Source organism: Microtus pennsylvanicus, chromosome 9, assembly GCF_037038515.1.
Source record: "Microtus pennsylvanicus isolate mMicPen1 chromosome 9, mMicPen1.hap1, whole genome shotgun sequence".
Classification (NCBI taxonomy): domain Eukaryota; kingdom Metazoa; phylum Chordata; class Mammalia; order Rodentia; family Cricetidae; genus Microtus; species Microtus pennsylvanicus.
The window spans coordinates 18,571,990-18,586,740 of record NC_134587.1 but is presented as its reverse complement, the minus strand read 5'-3'; the positions used below and the strand labels follow the sequence as shown (position 1 = coordinate 18,586,740).

General features: G+C 38.9%; 1 protein-coding gene across 3 annotated transcripts in view; it reads right to left on the bottom strand.

Annotated features, from left to right (window-relative positions):
- Kcnh7 (potassium voltage-gated channel subfamily H member 7) overlaps positions 1 to 14,751 on the bottom strand; it is a 418,450-nt gene that overhangs the window by 8,017 nt on the left and 395,682 nt on the right. For all 3 annotated transcript variants that reach the window (XM_075985029.1, XM_075985032.1, XM_075985030.1), the window contains 2 exons: positions 8,811 to 9,074; positions 3,649 to 3,817 (listed from right to left, as the gene is read on the bottom strand). In XM_075985029.1, coding sequence (XP_075841144.1) covers positions 3,649 to 3,817; positions 8,811 to 9,074 — 433 coding nt within the window. The remainder of the gene's footprint in view (positions 1 to 3,648; positions 3,818 to 8,810; positions 9,075 to 14,751) is intronic.

Below are 14,751 nucleotides of genomic sequence, written 5' to 3'. Positions count from 1 at the left end.
ATTTGTGCCTATGATTTACCATTGAATTAAAAAAGAGAGAGCTGTACATCTTAGAACTATTTGCCCTATTAAATAAATGTATCTATGGAAATTAGTTTTGTTTCAAAAAATGAAAATCTGGGAAACCTTAGAAAAGCTACATGTTATTTTTAATTTTAATTCTAAGATAGTATCTTCCTGTATAGGGAGGTCAGGCTAGCCTAGCACTTTCTTCTCAAGTCTCTGGGGTTGGTGGAATTCCAGGCGTGCCAGACAATAGGTTCTTTTTACCTCTTAATAGTAACATTAAAATCTTCTTTCGAATTAAAATATATCCTTATAGATTTTCTTTCATTAGTAAATATGGCCAGAGAAAGCCTTAGTATTTTTCATACCAATAGCTTATAAAATATGTCTGATTGTGGCACATAAATGCCACAGCTGCATGCTGAAAATGAAAAAATACAGTTCACCTAGCAGATGACTAAATGCCTGATGTAATTGTGGTACAAGTTCAATAGAACCGAACGATTATTTTGTTGTTATGAATCGATTCCTCATCTCATACTTTAGGTTCAGTGCAAATTATGTCTGCATCAATAATTCTTCCCCCGTTTAACTCATTCAGAATTATTCTGTCCTGGGGCGAGACAAACCAGAGGTCTTGTATTCTTGCTGAGGTCATTTCAGGTTTAACTAGAATTTGATCTCCTTGATGGAGATCCCACGGAAAACTCCCCAACTCTATTTATTCTAGGAACCCAAGGTTAGGATGTCCTAGGTAATTTAGCTTCCGTTAAACTGCCTGTTTGTGAGGGGCCCCTCCAGTTAACTGCTTGTCTTAGCTTTTGTTAAACTGCTTGTTTCTGCAACCATCCCTCCTGCAGTCAGTGAGATGCTAGAGCGTGGTTTCTGCCTTTAAAAAGCCCTGTGTTCTGGACAGCAGGGGCCACACCTAGGTCTCCCAAACACTTGGGTGTGTTTCCAGCTGGCTTGAATGAAGAGTTTCAATTGGCTGTATACACTGTGTCTGAGTGTGTCATCTTTGTTGAGCTCCCCTAACAACTTCTCTTTCCCCCGAGCCCCGAATAAAATTCTAAATTCAAGCTTCTTCATGAATATTTCTACAAATTTAGCCTATTAATGATGACATCGAAGTAGTGAATGGATTGCATGATGCTCTTTACTCTGGTTGACAGGATACACTGTTGGAGGTGGAATGACTTATCTGTGGCTATTGGAGTAAAAGCTTCACTGACAAGTCACATTGAAGATGATATTTCTGAGTCTGTTAAAGCCTTTGTCAAACAGTTATAGTCTTTGAGGGAAAAAAAGTCTCTTTAAAATAGGTTCTATTTAAATAACGTCGATGCAGACACATAGGCAGCCTGTTCGTTGCCGGCTGGGAGTGGGACTTCTCACATGGAAGGGGAAGTAGCTGGTTTACAGTGAGACTGGACATAATTTGTGCTAATACTACATACTACTAGACTTTCTCTATCAACTTGACTTGGCTGTTGCAAGGAAATTTTGCCTAAGGAAGATGGGCATAGGTCAGGAGCTGGGTTTTATTAGCATAGGAATAGCTACGACTCAGCAAGTCTTGACTTCTTCCTGATCAACCTTCACCAAGCCTCACTAAGTCTCGCGTCTCTTCTCCTTTGAATTCCAAAGCAATATGTGATGAATTTTGTGCAATCCTACTTTTTTATTTTTATGGTTTGGATCTAAATCACTATCTCCAGAAGCCTTATATGTTGAAGGATTAGTCTCAGGCAGGTTAATCATGGAGAAGTGATTGGACCACAAGGGTTCTGACCTAATCACTACATGAACCCATAGGTGGATTTGTAATTTGATGGCACTCCTGGGAAGCGATGGAAACTGTCTGAGTTGGGGCCAAGTTGGAGGAAGTGCATCAACAAGAGTGTGCCCATGGGACATATATCTTGGTGTAGGCAGCTTTCTGTTATCTCTGTGTTTCCTGGGTGCCATGACATAAGCTGTGCTCACCATGTTTTCCTTACACCATGTTCTCTCTCACCACATTGCCCAGTAAGTCACAGAAGACAGGGTCTGAAACCGAGGCAATGCAAAACGTGCCTCCTTTGGAATTGCTCCTCTAGGCTGGAAAAATGAGCACAGTTCCCTTCCTTGAAAGCCCAGACTCCAAAGTCCCGTAAGCATTGTACTTCGGTGTGTCCTTTCTGAGACTTGATGTATGTGACTGTCCCTCAGTCTCCTTTCTTACATTATTTTTAGTGCTTTACAAAATTATTCTTTTATCTTTTGTGATTATAATATAATTATGTCATTTTGCTTGACCTGCCTCCCTCCAAACCTTCCCATATACTTCTTTCAAATTCATGGCCTCTTTTTTTTCATTAATTGTTTTTATATACATATATGCATATTATATTATGTATACACTTACATTCCTAAACACCTAAGTACGATCTTGTGTATATGTTTTCAAAACTTTCAAAAATGAATTAGGTGTTTGCTATTTGGGTTGGGCATTTCAGCAAGGGAGAGTAATGGGTGTCTGCACAATGTACAGTATTTATTTTCATGTTATGCCTAGGGTCTATTTGCTCAATTATAAAGGAGTCTTTTGAGAATAAGTAAAGTACTTTGAAAGAATAAAGGGAATTAAACATAAGTCCAATTTTTCTCTGTTTCTAAAACACAAAACAACCCAGCTTTAGATATTTTTTTTTTTGTTAGCATAACAGAAAGTTGTAGAAAAGGAGACCTGCTATCAATCAGGCTTGACATTAGGTGGAAAGGAGAGATGAGACACCATGAGGAGTGATAATTGATTCGAGCTCATTATAGACAGAATCCATGTGAGGACCAGAGTCCGGATTCCCAGAACCCACAGGAAAAGCTGGGCAGATGTGGCTGCCATCTGTAATCCCAGCACTCAGCAGACAGAGAAGGGAGATTCTCCGGCAAACCTGGATAGCTATGGTAGCTAACTGACAGCTTCCGAGTTCAGCCGAGGAACTGCGAGTGAAGAAGTAAGTTAGAAAAAATCAAGATTGACACATTTCCAAACACACTCAGGGCAGATATCAGAATCTTCATTTTTTTCTAGAGTTTTCTTTTGAGGCAAGGCCTACTACGTAGTCCTGGCTGGCCTGGAACTCGCTATATGGATCAACCAGTCTCAGAACTCAGAGACTTGCTTGTCTCCTCTAGATGTTTTTGACCAATTTAACTTTAAAGAACTGAAACAGTCTTGAAGAAAGCGTTGCCTCTTTCCCCAAACTAAAATTATTCCTCATATTTGTCTAGATCAAGGGAAGGGGTTGGAGGACCCAAGTCTTGCTTTAGCTTGCGATGCTTTAAAAACATTAATATTTTTGAAGTTGATTTAATAACCATTTTTTTCAAAATGTCACAGCTCAGGGTGAATTCAGGAACAACAACTAAATAATATACAAGAATTAAAAGAAGGAGGTTGCCTGTTAAGAAGTCTAATGCAAATTACTTTGAGAGCAGGAGGCGTTTTAACGATAACAGTGCAGATGGTACATGAACGGAATGGTAAGCTAAGGGAGGGTGCTTGGTGGCAAAAGTACCCTAAATTCCATGCTCCTTGGTCTTCTTTATTTATGTGATGTACATACATAAATTCCTCTTTGGCTTCAAATGCTCATTTACCTGTTAAGTTGTTCTTGAAGTAGATCTAACCTTTGCTCCACTTCCCCATAGGTGAGGTCACTTTCAGTCTCAGAGATCCCCCAAGCAGCTCTCTGAAGTCCTGGCGGACTGCTTTCTTCAGGCTGAGCCCTGGCAGGCTCTCTTTCCCAGCTGTGTGCATCAGTGATATCTGTGGGAGAGAGCAAGACAGATGTCAGTTTCTTTGGAAGTCCCTTGGAGATACAGTACAAAGACTTCTGCAAGGCAGACTAGGCGCATCTCCAGGCATAATCCAAGACAGAGAGAAACACAGGAGCTCAAAGACATGGCAATCACCATCTCCAGTCTGTAGCAGAATCTTAACCTTAAGCTGTCTAGCTTACCTCCCCCATCTCTTTTCATAGGGTTCACATTCTACAACAGGACATAAGATTTTTTTCCCCCAGGTTATGATTTTTTCCCATCTTTTTGTTAGTGCTGAGAAGACATGATGGACAAATTCAAATAGATCAAACAACTACTATTTAATTGGGAGAAGATAGCAAGTTTGTTTGCAATGCTTTACCCAGAACATAAGAGTGTTAGCACCCCTACACGTAAGGTAATTTCCATACATTATGGTTCTGCTTGAGCCCCAGTAGAAGGTCAGGAGGGCACTGTGGGTCTTCTGGGTGTTTGGGGAAGTCTTAAAAGTCCTTTGCTACTCTTCCATGCTTTCAACTTCCTTAAAGGTTTTTTTGTGCTACATATAATATAGTCACATTGCTTTCTAGAATTTTCTTTTTGTGAACCTTTATTATAAATACCTTATGTTAATATACTTTAAAACAAACTTCTTATGTGTTCAATTCTACTTTTCTGGTGTGCCAAGTGTTAAATTCCAGATTCTGCTAAGCATGAGGAACTGAAGACAAAGACTGTGACCCTGAAGAGTTCAACTCAGAATGTCCGTGGTCATTTTTCATATAATGATTCATTATATAAATTATATTTTTCATATAATGATTCATTAATCTCTCCTAAAATCTTCAAATATATACTACTTTCTTCCTCATTTTTGTCAAGAAATTTGATGCTTTGAACCCACTTTCTTCTACAAAATGTGTGAAGGGTAAGGAAATAAAACCGGTGAAGAAATGCAACTGGACTTGGGAGATTATCTCAGGGATAAAGAAAAGTAAATTTTTTCCTTCATGGGAGAGCTGGTGGGAGGGAAGATGTCCCTCAAGTGGGTCTTCTCTTTGCTTCCTAACTAGCTTTGGGTCATAGAATGTGGTTCGAAAGACATTTTAAAAGAAAGTCTTGACAAATAGCTATGGTTAAACGGCAAGGAGAGTTATTACATAAGATATGGAATTTACATCCTTAGCTATTTTTTTAAAAAAAGGACTGAAAGTAACTAAATTGGGCAGGATTAGCGATGAGTCTAGAAATAGGGAACAGATCGGTGAGACTTCCTTTCCCATGGTTTCTCTGAAAGCACTCTGGGGGGGGGTGCCTTGTACTCCCCATTTCTGAGCAGATGACAAAAAAAATATTCTTTTTCCATGGGTTTTCTCTCCCTATCTTTTATCACTGGGTGTACAAAAAAGTCTCTAATGATGTGCTTTTTATTTCTATCTCAGTAGGGGAGGCTATAAGACAGGAATTAGCATAACCAAAGACAGCATGAGAAAAACAAGGCCAGGTTCCTTGTTTTGTTGAAATGGCTAACAAACCTCAGAGACTTCTCTGTGACATCCAGAGGAGGCTCCTGATTACGGCATCTGTAAAGCCCGCAGGATCTTGGTGTTCCATGCTTTTCTACAGTGTCCGTGTATCGCTTATTTCCCCATCTTACCGGACAGGAAGAAACGTGAATACAGAAGTGACAGGGCGATTTTCCTGGAGAAGTATGCTTGGTTGTTCACAGACATTTGCACCAGTTTAAAATGCAGACCCACAACCGAGTGCCTTGGTAAACTACGTTTCCTACTCTGTGTCGGTGATGCTAAATCAGCATGGAGAACATGCGCAAGGAGCTTGGAGATGCCAGGCACCGGGCCTCTCTTGATTCTCAACAGCCAGTTCTTGCAGGGACATTACTGAGGTTGAGAAGTGATAGCATTGAAGGCTATGCAGTGTCCTCATGAGCTCGGTGCCAAGTAACCTCATTGAATTTCTGCCTCTGCCTAAGAGCCCCCTCCTTCTCCAATTACGTACCACATTGATTTTTAAATGACTCTGGTGAGTCGCATGCAGTAACTTATGGAGGATAGTGTTTTTCTTTGATGTTTAAGAAAAGGATTATCTTAGCAGAAATGAGTAAAATGTGTACTGTGAGATTGAGGCTTCCTTCATCACAACTTAATTTTTAATTGAAATTTAGAGATATGTTATTAATTTGATTTAATGGCAGAATGAAAACTAAAGAGTTCAAAGGGGGAAACCCTGGTTGGTTGTCTTAATCAAATGAGCATCCTTGTAGACACTTTCTAAAAATAGCTCAGACGGTATCTGCACTGGTTGCCTTGGAAAATGTTGCCATAGTTGCAAGACACATTTCTGCAAATGGATGAACAGAGGGTAAACCTTCATTTTCAGAGTTCACAGTTTCCCTGGAGTCTACACTTGACCTCAGCACTAGGAAGGCCAGAATCAATTTAATTTTTTTTTCTTTTAAAGTTTTGCTGAAATGACCCCTTCTTTGGGATGACAAGTCTCAGAATGCAAGGGAGTGAAACTGCCTATTGATAATTAAACGAAACAGTCAGAACCCAGCAGTTTGATCTGCAACAATTATACCTACATTTACATATCGAAGCTCATTACTAATACACAGCCTTGCACTTTGAAAGTTTCTGGGGAATGATTTTTTTCAGTGAATCAAGTTTTTAAATTCTTCACTGTAATTATATTAATTAGTCATGTTCAATGCATGTCATCTTGACTGAAGCTTTATGTCATCAGTTCCATTTGTCAATAGGCATGCATATTTAGCTATGCATTATCAAGATAATTATTCGTGACTGGAGTGTGGATTTCATTATACATTTTTGAAAACACGGATGTTTGGACATGTTAAAATCTCCTGAAAATATAATTTGTTGAGCACAGAAAAGAGTTAATTAAAAGTTAGAAGAAGAAAAATTATAAAACGAACGGCGTTTGAATTCACTGTCAGGGAGAATCATTATAAAGTCAAATAAAATCTCAAAAATATCTTTAATGACTTGTCACTTGAGAGCCTAATATTCATGAAGAAAACATGTTTTTACAAAAATCATCTTAAAATCATTTTGTCCATAGTAGGTATTGTTCAGTGAGTTCTTCAGAACTCTGACTTCCTGGATACAACCTGTTTTCTATTTTTAGTCCTACCCAGAATCCATTTTCATAAATAACTAAAATGGGACATTTGGTAATCACATCTAATATTCCATTCTTCCACTGTGATGAATGAGATACTATTTCCATGCATTCCATCAAGATTTTAGGCTGTCTAGAGGACATTTGCATATATTCTTAGCTTATTGCCATGTGAAATCACGACAAAAGCTTATGTGACATGGTGGGGAAGATAGGGAAAGGAACTCTGGGAAATTAGCAACCCTCGCCATCTTGTCTCAACACACTTGGTTGTTGGACATTCCTGCGGAATGATGGTGATGACAAGGACTGCCTGCCTTCTCAGTGACATAGTTTTCTTTCCTCCTAGCAAAGAATCCTGGTTTTCTTCATGTATGTTATAATCTTTTGATGCTTCATAATACCGTCTTTAAAAAGATTTATTTATTTTTATTATGTGTATATATGTGTGTGCTGCTTGTCTGCATGTGTAGACAATGCACATGTATAGAGAAGCCAGAAAAAGACAATGGATTCTCTGCAACTGGCGTTACATGCATTGATGCACCATTAGATGGATATGGGAGATAGAAACCAAGCTCAGGCCCCTGGTAAGAGCAACAAGTGCTCTCAAGGTCCTAGCCAGCTCTCCAGCCCCGTGAGAGGCCTTTTCAATGTCCACATTTAAATTAAATAAGTAAATAGTTGGAAAATATAAACCTAGCAGAAAATATTAAGTAAAACTTAAGATTCGATCCCAGAAAATTTTATTTACAGTTTATGGTTAAAGAATCATAATCAGTTGATTAGATAACATTGATTCTATCTTAAAGATGAATAAATTGGACCCTGAGGTTGATCAAGCAATTTGCCTAAAGTCATAGAGGATGGCAGAGCTAATTTTTATAATCCAAGTAGTCTGACCCACATCTCCAAGTTCACGTAGATAGCAAGATCTAGCTAGATGTAGAGATCTGGTACACTGATTGTTCATCCAGTAACATTTTTAAAGTGTTGTTTGATATCCTTTATCATAAATTCTGAAAACGAAAGCACACTGCTCAGTTCTTGTGTATTTTTTACAACAGAGCTTGCAATATTCCTTTTGAAGGAGATGTGAAACAAGAATGGTCTCAAGAATATGTTTTATTTCAAGATATTCCTCATCCTCATACTTCACAGTAAAACACAATTATGTTTGGTTTACATTATATTATAATTGGATGGAGCTTCTATGTTATAAAGTTATTAAGGCTGAAGTTAAGAAATTGGTACTGAGGATGAATATAAAAAAACCTTTAAGCCGGGCGGTGGTGCCGCAGGCCTTTAATCCCAGCACTCGGGAGGCAGAGGCAGGCGGATCTCTGTGAGTTCGAGGCCAGCCTGGTCTACAAGAGCTAGTTCCAGGACAGGAACCAAAAGCTACAGAGAAACCCTGTCTCGAAAATCAAAAAACAAAACAAAACAAAACAACAACAACAACAACAACAAAAACCCGTTTAACTTGCTAGCTCTCAGCAAACAGCCTCTGATCCGCCCTTCCTATAACCAACAAACTGCCAATAGCGCTGTTCTTCTTAGTCTTACACTAAGTTTAATTGGCCATAAAAACTTCCCAAACTAAAATTTATATATGGGCAAACCCTATAGGCCATCATTCTTTCCCCCGTGGCTTTGTAGTTATTTTCCAAGAACTACAGTTCCCAGAATCCCAGGAAGTCACCCGGTCTAATGTGGGGCATACAGGTTAACTTTCGGTCTAACGTCAGAAGAACCTGGACTTGTACAGTTCTTCGGTTTTGAAAAGCAACCATCTCCCATCTAGTGATGAGGAGAGACTGCTGACGCTCAGTTACCTCTGCAAGAGTGGCTTCTTTTATCCACGTGGATTCTTCCTGAGGGGGGCACTGTTTCTTCACCGTGAAGTCGGGTTGACTTCACCTTTCTTGGAGTAGAGTCTATGGTTCCCAAGAAGAGTGGCTTTTGTTCATCATCGATGGAGGAGATGAAGGACGACGACCTGCTTTTCCTTTCTTCGAAGGGCTTCTTGGAACCCTGATAACGCCTTATTGTATCTGTGGAATCTTCGGGATCATTTGTGCTGTTTTCTTTGCTAAAATCTATCAAAGAGAGGTTATTTTCATAGTAAAAAAATCAAATGTGGGACTTTGTGCACATTATACTAAATGGCTGTAAGCAAACTGCTGTTTACTCGTGGAAAAATGTAGCTGTGTGGACGCTGCTAAATTCAAGGGTTATTAGCTTATCTTCACGAAGTAAATCACTCATTTCAAAATTTAAAGAAATCAAGTAAGAATGAGTTTATGTGGAAGAAAAATGATACGAAAATTAAAAATCACACACAGTCAAGTCTTATTTAGTCTTAGAATCAAGCATATTACCTCTTGAGGAAAGTGGAGAGACTAGAGAAAATGTGTCCTAATTCTAAAATATCACCAACGATACAGCTTGTTATTTTTTTTTTTAACCTTTATGCCATATCGTGTGTGACAATCATTCACACATTGTAAAGGTCAAATCTGGAAGTCACTTCAGGAAAGTCAGGCAGGCAAAGTTTCAACCTTAGCTTAGTAAATGGCCTTGACAATTTAGGGAGTTTGGTTGTGTAGAACCTTGCAAAGAATATGAAGCTTAACTACAGTAATTGAGGTAAGCTTCTTTACCTAATTACACCAAGGCCACTGATGCATACTGACTACTTCATAGAGAAATGTCAGGATAATTTGAGCCCCAAAGGTTGTTGTGTTAGAACATATTTCAGCCAGAAAAACTCAGAAACAAATCTCCAAACTTGTTTCTATTAGTGTCCTGGGGAGAGAGTGTAATTCTCCATCTGGTTCCTGCTAATAACCAACCAACAAAACTCCAAGAGGTATATCATTTTCTGGAGAAATTTTGAAGCCTGTGTCCCTATCCTCTCTGTGCCTGATGTGCTCATTTCGTTATTTATAGAAGGCCAGATGAACAGATTTAAGGCCACTACAGAGAAACTTCCAACTGCTTTTCAGAATTCCCATATGGCAGAGAAATGAAACAAGGATCCTCCTTTCCCTCTTTTTAAACAACAACTTATAATTTAAAAAAAAGTATTAAAAGCCAGAAAGCAGCTCAAGGTAAAAATGGTCAGTGTTTAAAAAGTAGTTTCATCTGAAAGTATGTGGTCTGTTAGTCTAAGTCTAGCAAATGCAGAGAACCTAATGTATTTTCTTAAGGCATCACACTTGTTCGGCCATTCCATCAATGCTGTGAACACCGCACACCCTCCCGCTGTCCAGCAGGATAGTGACGACTACTACTCTGAGATTCATGGGTAGCCACTCAACTATCAATCTATGTGTGAATATTCTGATCAACACATGCAAATGTCCTTCTCTTCAGGATCATTGACCCAACTCCCCATAGGCTTCCAAACTTCATCCTTCTCATCGTTCTCTGTTTTCTTTATCTGTTCTCTTGAAGAACCTTTGGAAAATATCATCAACATTCTCCCCCTTGATGAGCACATCACTTCAATCCTCAGAAAAACAACTGTTGCCAAATTTATTTTAGTAAGTTTGAGAAAAGAATATAAGCTTAGCTTTTCTAAGTTTCCCTGTTTTAGATTTCCACAGCCTGGGTCTCAGTTTCACTGTTCTAAATTCTCACAGCCTGGGTTTCTAGTCCCAACTAACCCTTTTGTAATTAATAATCTGGGCAGAGTGGTATTTGTATCAACCCAAGCTTCCCATCCCCTTAATATTGTCATTCTTTGTAACTGTATCATGAAGTTTCTTCCTAGAGGAACCAAATTTAAATTAACCTAACCATCTATTCATGTGACTCGTATACAAGTGTGGGTAATTATCGTCAAGACATATCACCGGCTACTAAGCTACGTTGTCACATTTGATATGTAGTGTTCTGTAAATTTTCAAATCCCTACATGTGGCTGTCTCAGCAGTTCAGAGGATTTCTTGATTTTCCAAAGGACCCAGGTTTGGTTCCCAGCACTCACAGCCATCTACAATGCCAGCTTTATGGACCTGACAACTTCTTCTGACTAGCTTTGGCACAAGGCACACACATGGTACACAGACATACAGGCAAACACTTGAACACATAAAATAAAATAAATAAATCTTTAAAATATTAAATCTCATACGAAAAGATGTTCCATGTCACCTTCTACAAAGGCCCAACATTAACTTACTAAGTCATGGCTTCATTTCAGTTGTTTAGACATAAGATATTGTTTAACATGAATGAATTAAAACAGGCTGATTTCAATTTAGGAGAGGTACACAGACTGTGATGAGTAAAGAATTACAAATATTTAGCTCAATAGTTTAAAATGCCATTTATTTCATACATATAGGACTTACCTCTTGTGACAATTAGGGGTTTTTTTTGTTTGTTTTCTTTTTTGTTTTTGTTTTTGGTCAGCTTGACATAAACTAGAGTTTTGGAGGAAGAGGGACTGATGTGGGAGGTCGTTCTGTCTATGTGTTGGTTTTATTGGTTAATGAATAAAGAAAACTGGCTTGGCCTGTAACATGGGAGGAATAAGGTGCAGTAGGGAGAAGCAACGGAGCCACTGGAGACAGAAGCTGGGAACATTACCTGGTAAGCCACTGCCATTTAGCAATACACAGATTAATAGAGATGGGTTAAATTAATATGTAAGGGTTAGCCAATAAGAAGCTAGAGCTAATGGCCCAAGCAGTGATTTAAATAATATGGTTACTGTGTGATTATTTTGGTCTAAGCTAGTCGGGCGGCCGGGAAGAACAAGTAGCCTCCTACAACAAGGGACTGGCCCATGGGGGATTTTCTAGCTTAATTATTGATGTGGGAGGATCCTGGCCAGTGTGAGTAATTCTATTGTTGGGCAGGTAGAACCGGTTTGTATAGGAAAACATGAAGCCAGGTGGTTCTGGGTTGTATAGGAAAGTAAACTGAACAAGCCATGGAGAGCAATCCAGTAGGCAGTGTTCTTCCCCAGCCTCTGGTTCACCTTCCTGTTCTAAATTCCTTATCACCTATCCACGCCTCAATGATGAACTCTAAGCTGTAAGCCAGCTAAACTCTTTCTTCTCCAAACTGGCCCAGTCTTTTTATCACAGAAATCCCATTAGCAAGAAGTTCAGGCAAATGAATCAAAAAAAAAAAAATGGAAAGAATTTGATGTTCTTGAATGTTTCTGCATTCCACTAGATTATTGCAGTCTGTGTGAACAGCTGCTTTGAGAAAGCCCCCTCCAAACAAGATTTTCTGTTTAATACTAGCTAAATTAAAACTTCATTTTCTATCATAGAATATGGAACTAGAAATGACAATCTACTTGTAGACTGAAAATAGAAACTGTCATGTTTGGTCTGGTAGCTGACAGGTGTAATCCATGCGATTGAGCTGTTGGCGTGCACTGTTGTTAGCCTTCAAGTACTAGATTTTGATGGCCTGTCCCATTTCTGCCTCTCTGTAGAGAAACTGATTTGATAGCCATTAAGCAGGCTCATACAATGCCTTTCTTCATTCTCCTCCTATTCTGCATAGGTATTCCAAATATTGAAGATAGATGGTGATTACATTCTGAAACAAATCTGAGGATATTTATGTTTTCCCCTTGTGTAGACATGAGATCACATAATCACCCATTACCATCGCTTTACAAAGAAGAATTCTTTTCTGCTTGTTTAAGTTGATCCCTGTTTTCTGAATCAGAGGACCACAGGGGCAGCAAAGCCCCCCCCCCCGACCCCACACAGGACATAATTATACAACGTGTGTGGCTTTCCTTGTAGGTAACTGTAGCTTTAGGATGAATTCAAGTTAATGAAATTCAACTTTTTGATGGAGTAGCTGACGCAGCTGCCTTACGAACGATAATAGAAAAGGCTTCCTTGCCAAAAAGTCTGGGGATAAATTCTTAAACTCCCTCTGTCTTTTACGAGTTCTTCCTTTCAGATTAATTACAACTTTTATTAGTCAGACCCAACAGGGAGACATAACTCTTGGTCAAAGAGAGACATTTAATGAGGTTTCTAGGCATTTGGGCTTTATGTCTCCCACTGGTGACGATTTGGAGGTAGTCTGAGTACTCTCCTGCTAGTTAGGTTAGGAAAACATTTTATTGGGAACCTAACACCAGGAATACACTTCTTCACTTGTCATCAAGTACCTTAGGCTTAAAGGGGACCCTAAAGTAGGCTGCCATACAAATACTGGATTAAATAGTCTTACAAACTATTTAGAAAGAAAAGATTCGTTCGGGGAGATGTCACAGTTTTATTTAGGACAAATGAGTTCTAAAACTCAGTAGTAAAGCAAGATAATGACAGTTAACCCATGGCGTGCTTAATACTTCCTGGGAGCAATCTTAAACATTCTTTCCACACAGAAGAATGAAGTAATGGGTATGCTTGTGGCATCTCTCTCTCTCCCCCTCAATGTGTGTGTGGATATCCAAATATCACATTATATACTACTGTTACAGTTGTACACAGCTTTTGCTTTTCAAACATGCTTGTTTCTAAAGATCTTGAAAAGAAAGACAGGTTTCATATATATGCCACTAAAATGGGTAATACGAGTTATGTTGTTTTGTGGGACATCTATTTATTTATTAAGACATATGTAGCCACTAGTTAGCTCAGGACTTTCCTGAACAATGTGTATCACCCTGCTCCTCCTTCCCAAGTGCTGGGATTATAGGCATACATCACAGTGATTGGACATTATTTCTTTTTGAGAAAGACAATCTGGAACCCAGACATCAAATTATTTTGCCACTTTATTTAAAGAATTGATTTTTTTTTAAAAATTAGCTTTATACCCCGTCTTGCTCATAAAATAATTTTAACGATATGTGCATTTATTCCCTTAGTTACTTTCATTGATGTTATTTTCTTTTGAGGAATACTTTCAAAGTGTGTTGCATTCTAGCATACAATATGAAATAATTAAACATATAAAGTAACACTACTTACTGTTATCAGTAGAAACGGAAATTGTAATGGTTTCAGGGTGCTTAGACAGTGCTCCGAGGAACACTGAATTTTTAATCTAAAACGTCAGTCTCTGTTCCCTACGTTCAATGTGGGACCACGTACACCTACTGGAAGAAGGTGATAAGCAGCATCTTTCTAATGATTTCCCTACAGTCAGCTGTCACAGGCAAGCCTTTTAACACCATTTTCTCTTGTATTGTTTACATATTTATTGACTGTTTTTCATTTTTGGCAGTCTGTTATTGATAAGAAGCTTTGCTGTGATTGCCAGCAGCTGTGAAAGTCCTCTGATCTCTGGGAGCTGATTATTAGGTGTACAAAATCAAGACAGCATATGTATTTTTCTTGTAGCAACAAGTCTAGGAATCTAGGAGAACTTCTACTTGGCTAACCATTCTTATTTTCTTTCTGATTCCACATATTTTTCAGGTGAAACTTCATTGACGCTAATTATTTACTGTATCTTTGATTTTTAATATTTTCGAAAGGGGACGGAGGGAGCATGTCCATGAAGGACGAGTAGAAGCCAAGGTAGGTACATCTGCTGATTCTGAGTGCAAACTTGGGCAGGGCCAGCCCAGCTTGAGCTGTCTTCCAGAGGCTCACACTTTCTGTTCCCTCCTCCTTTGATAACGATTCAAGGCAACCTGTGCTTTAGGTGAAAAATGCCCCAGCAGTTTGTTTTCCTGGAAATTCACAGTATCAGCAGGTGCGGTAGGTACGTGATGGTTGCTGCGTTTACAGCACCAGCAGGTTCTAAATAGTAAAACCAATTAAAGAGTTCCCCCTT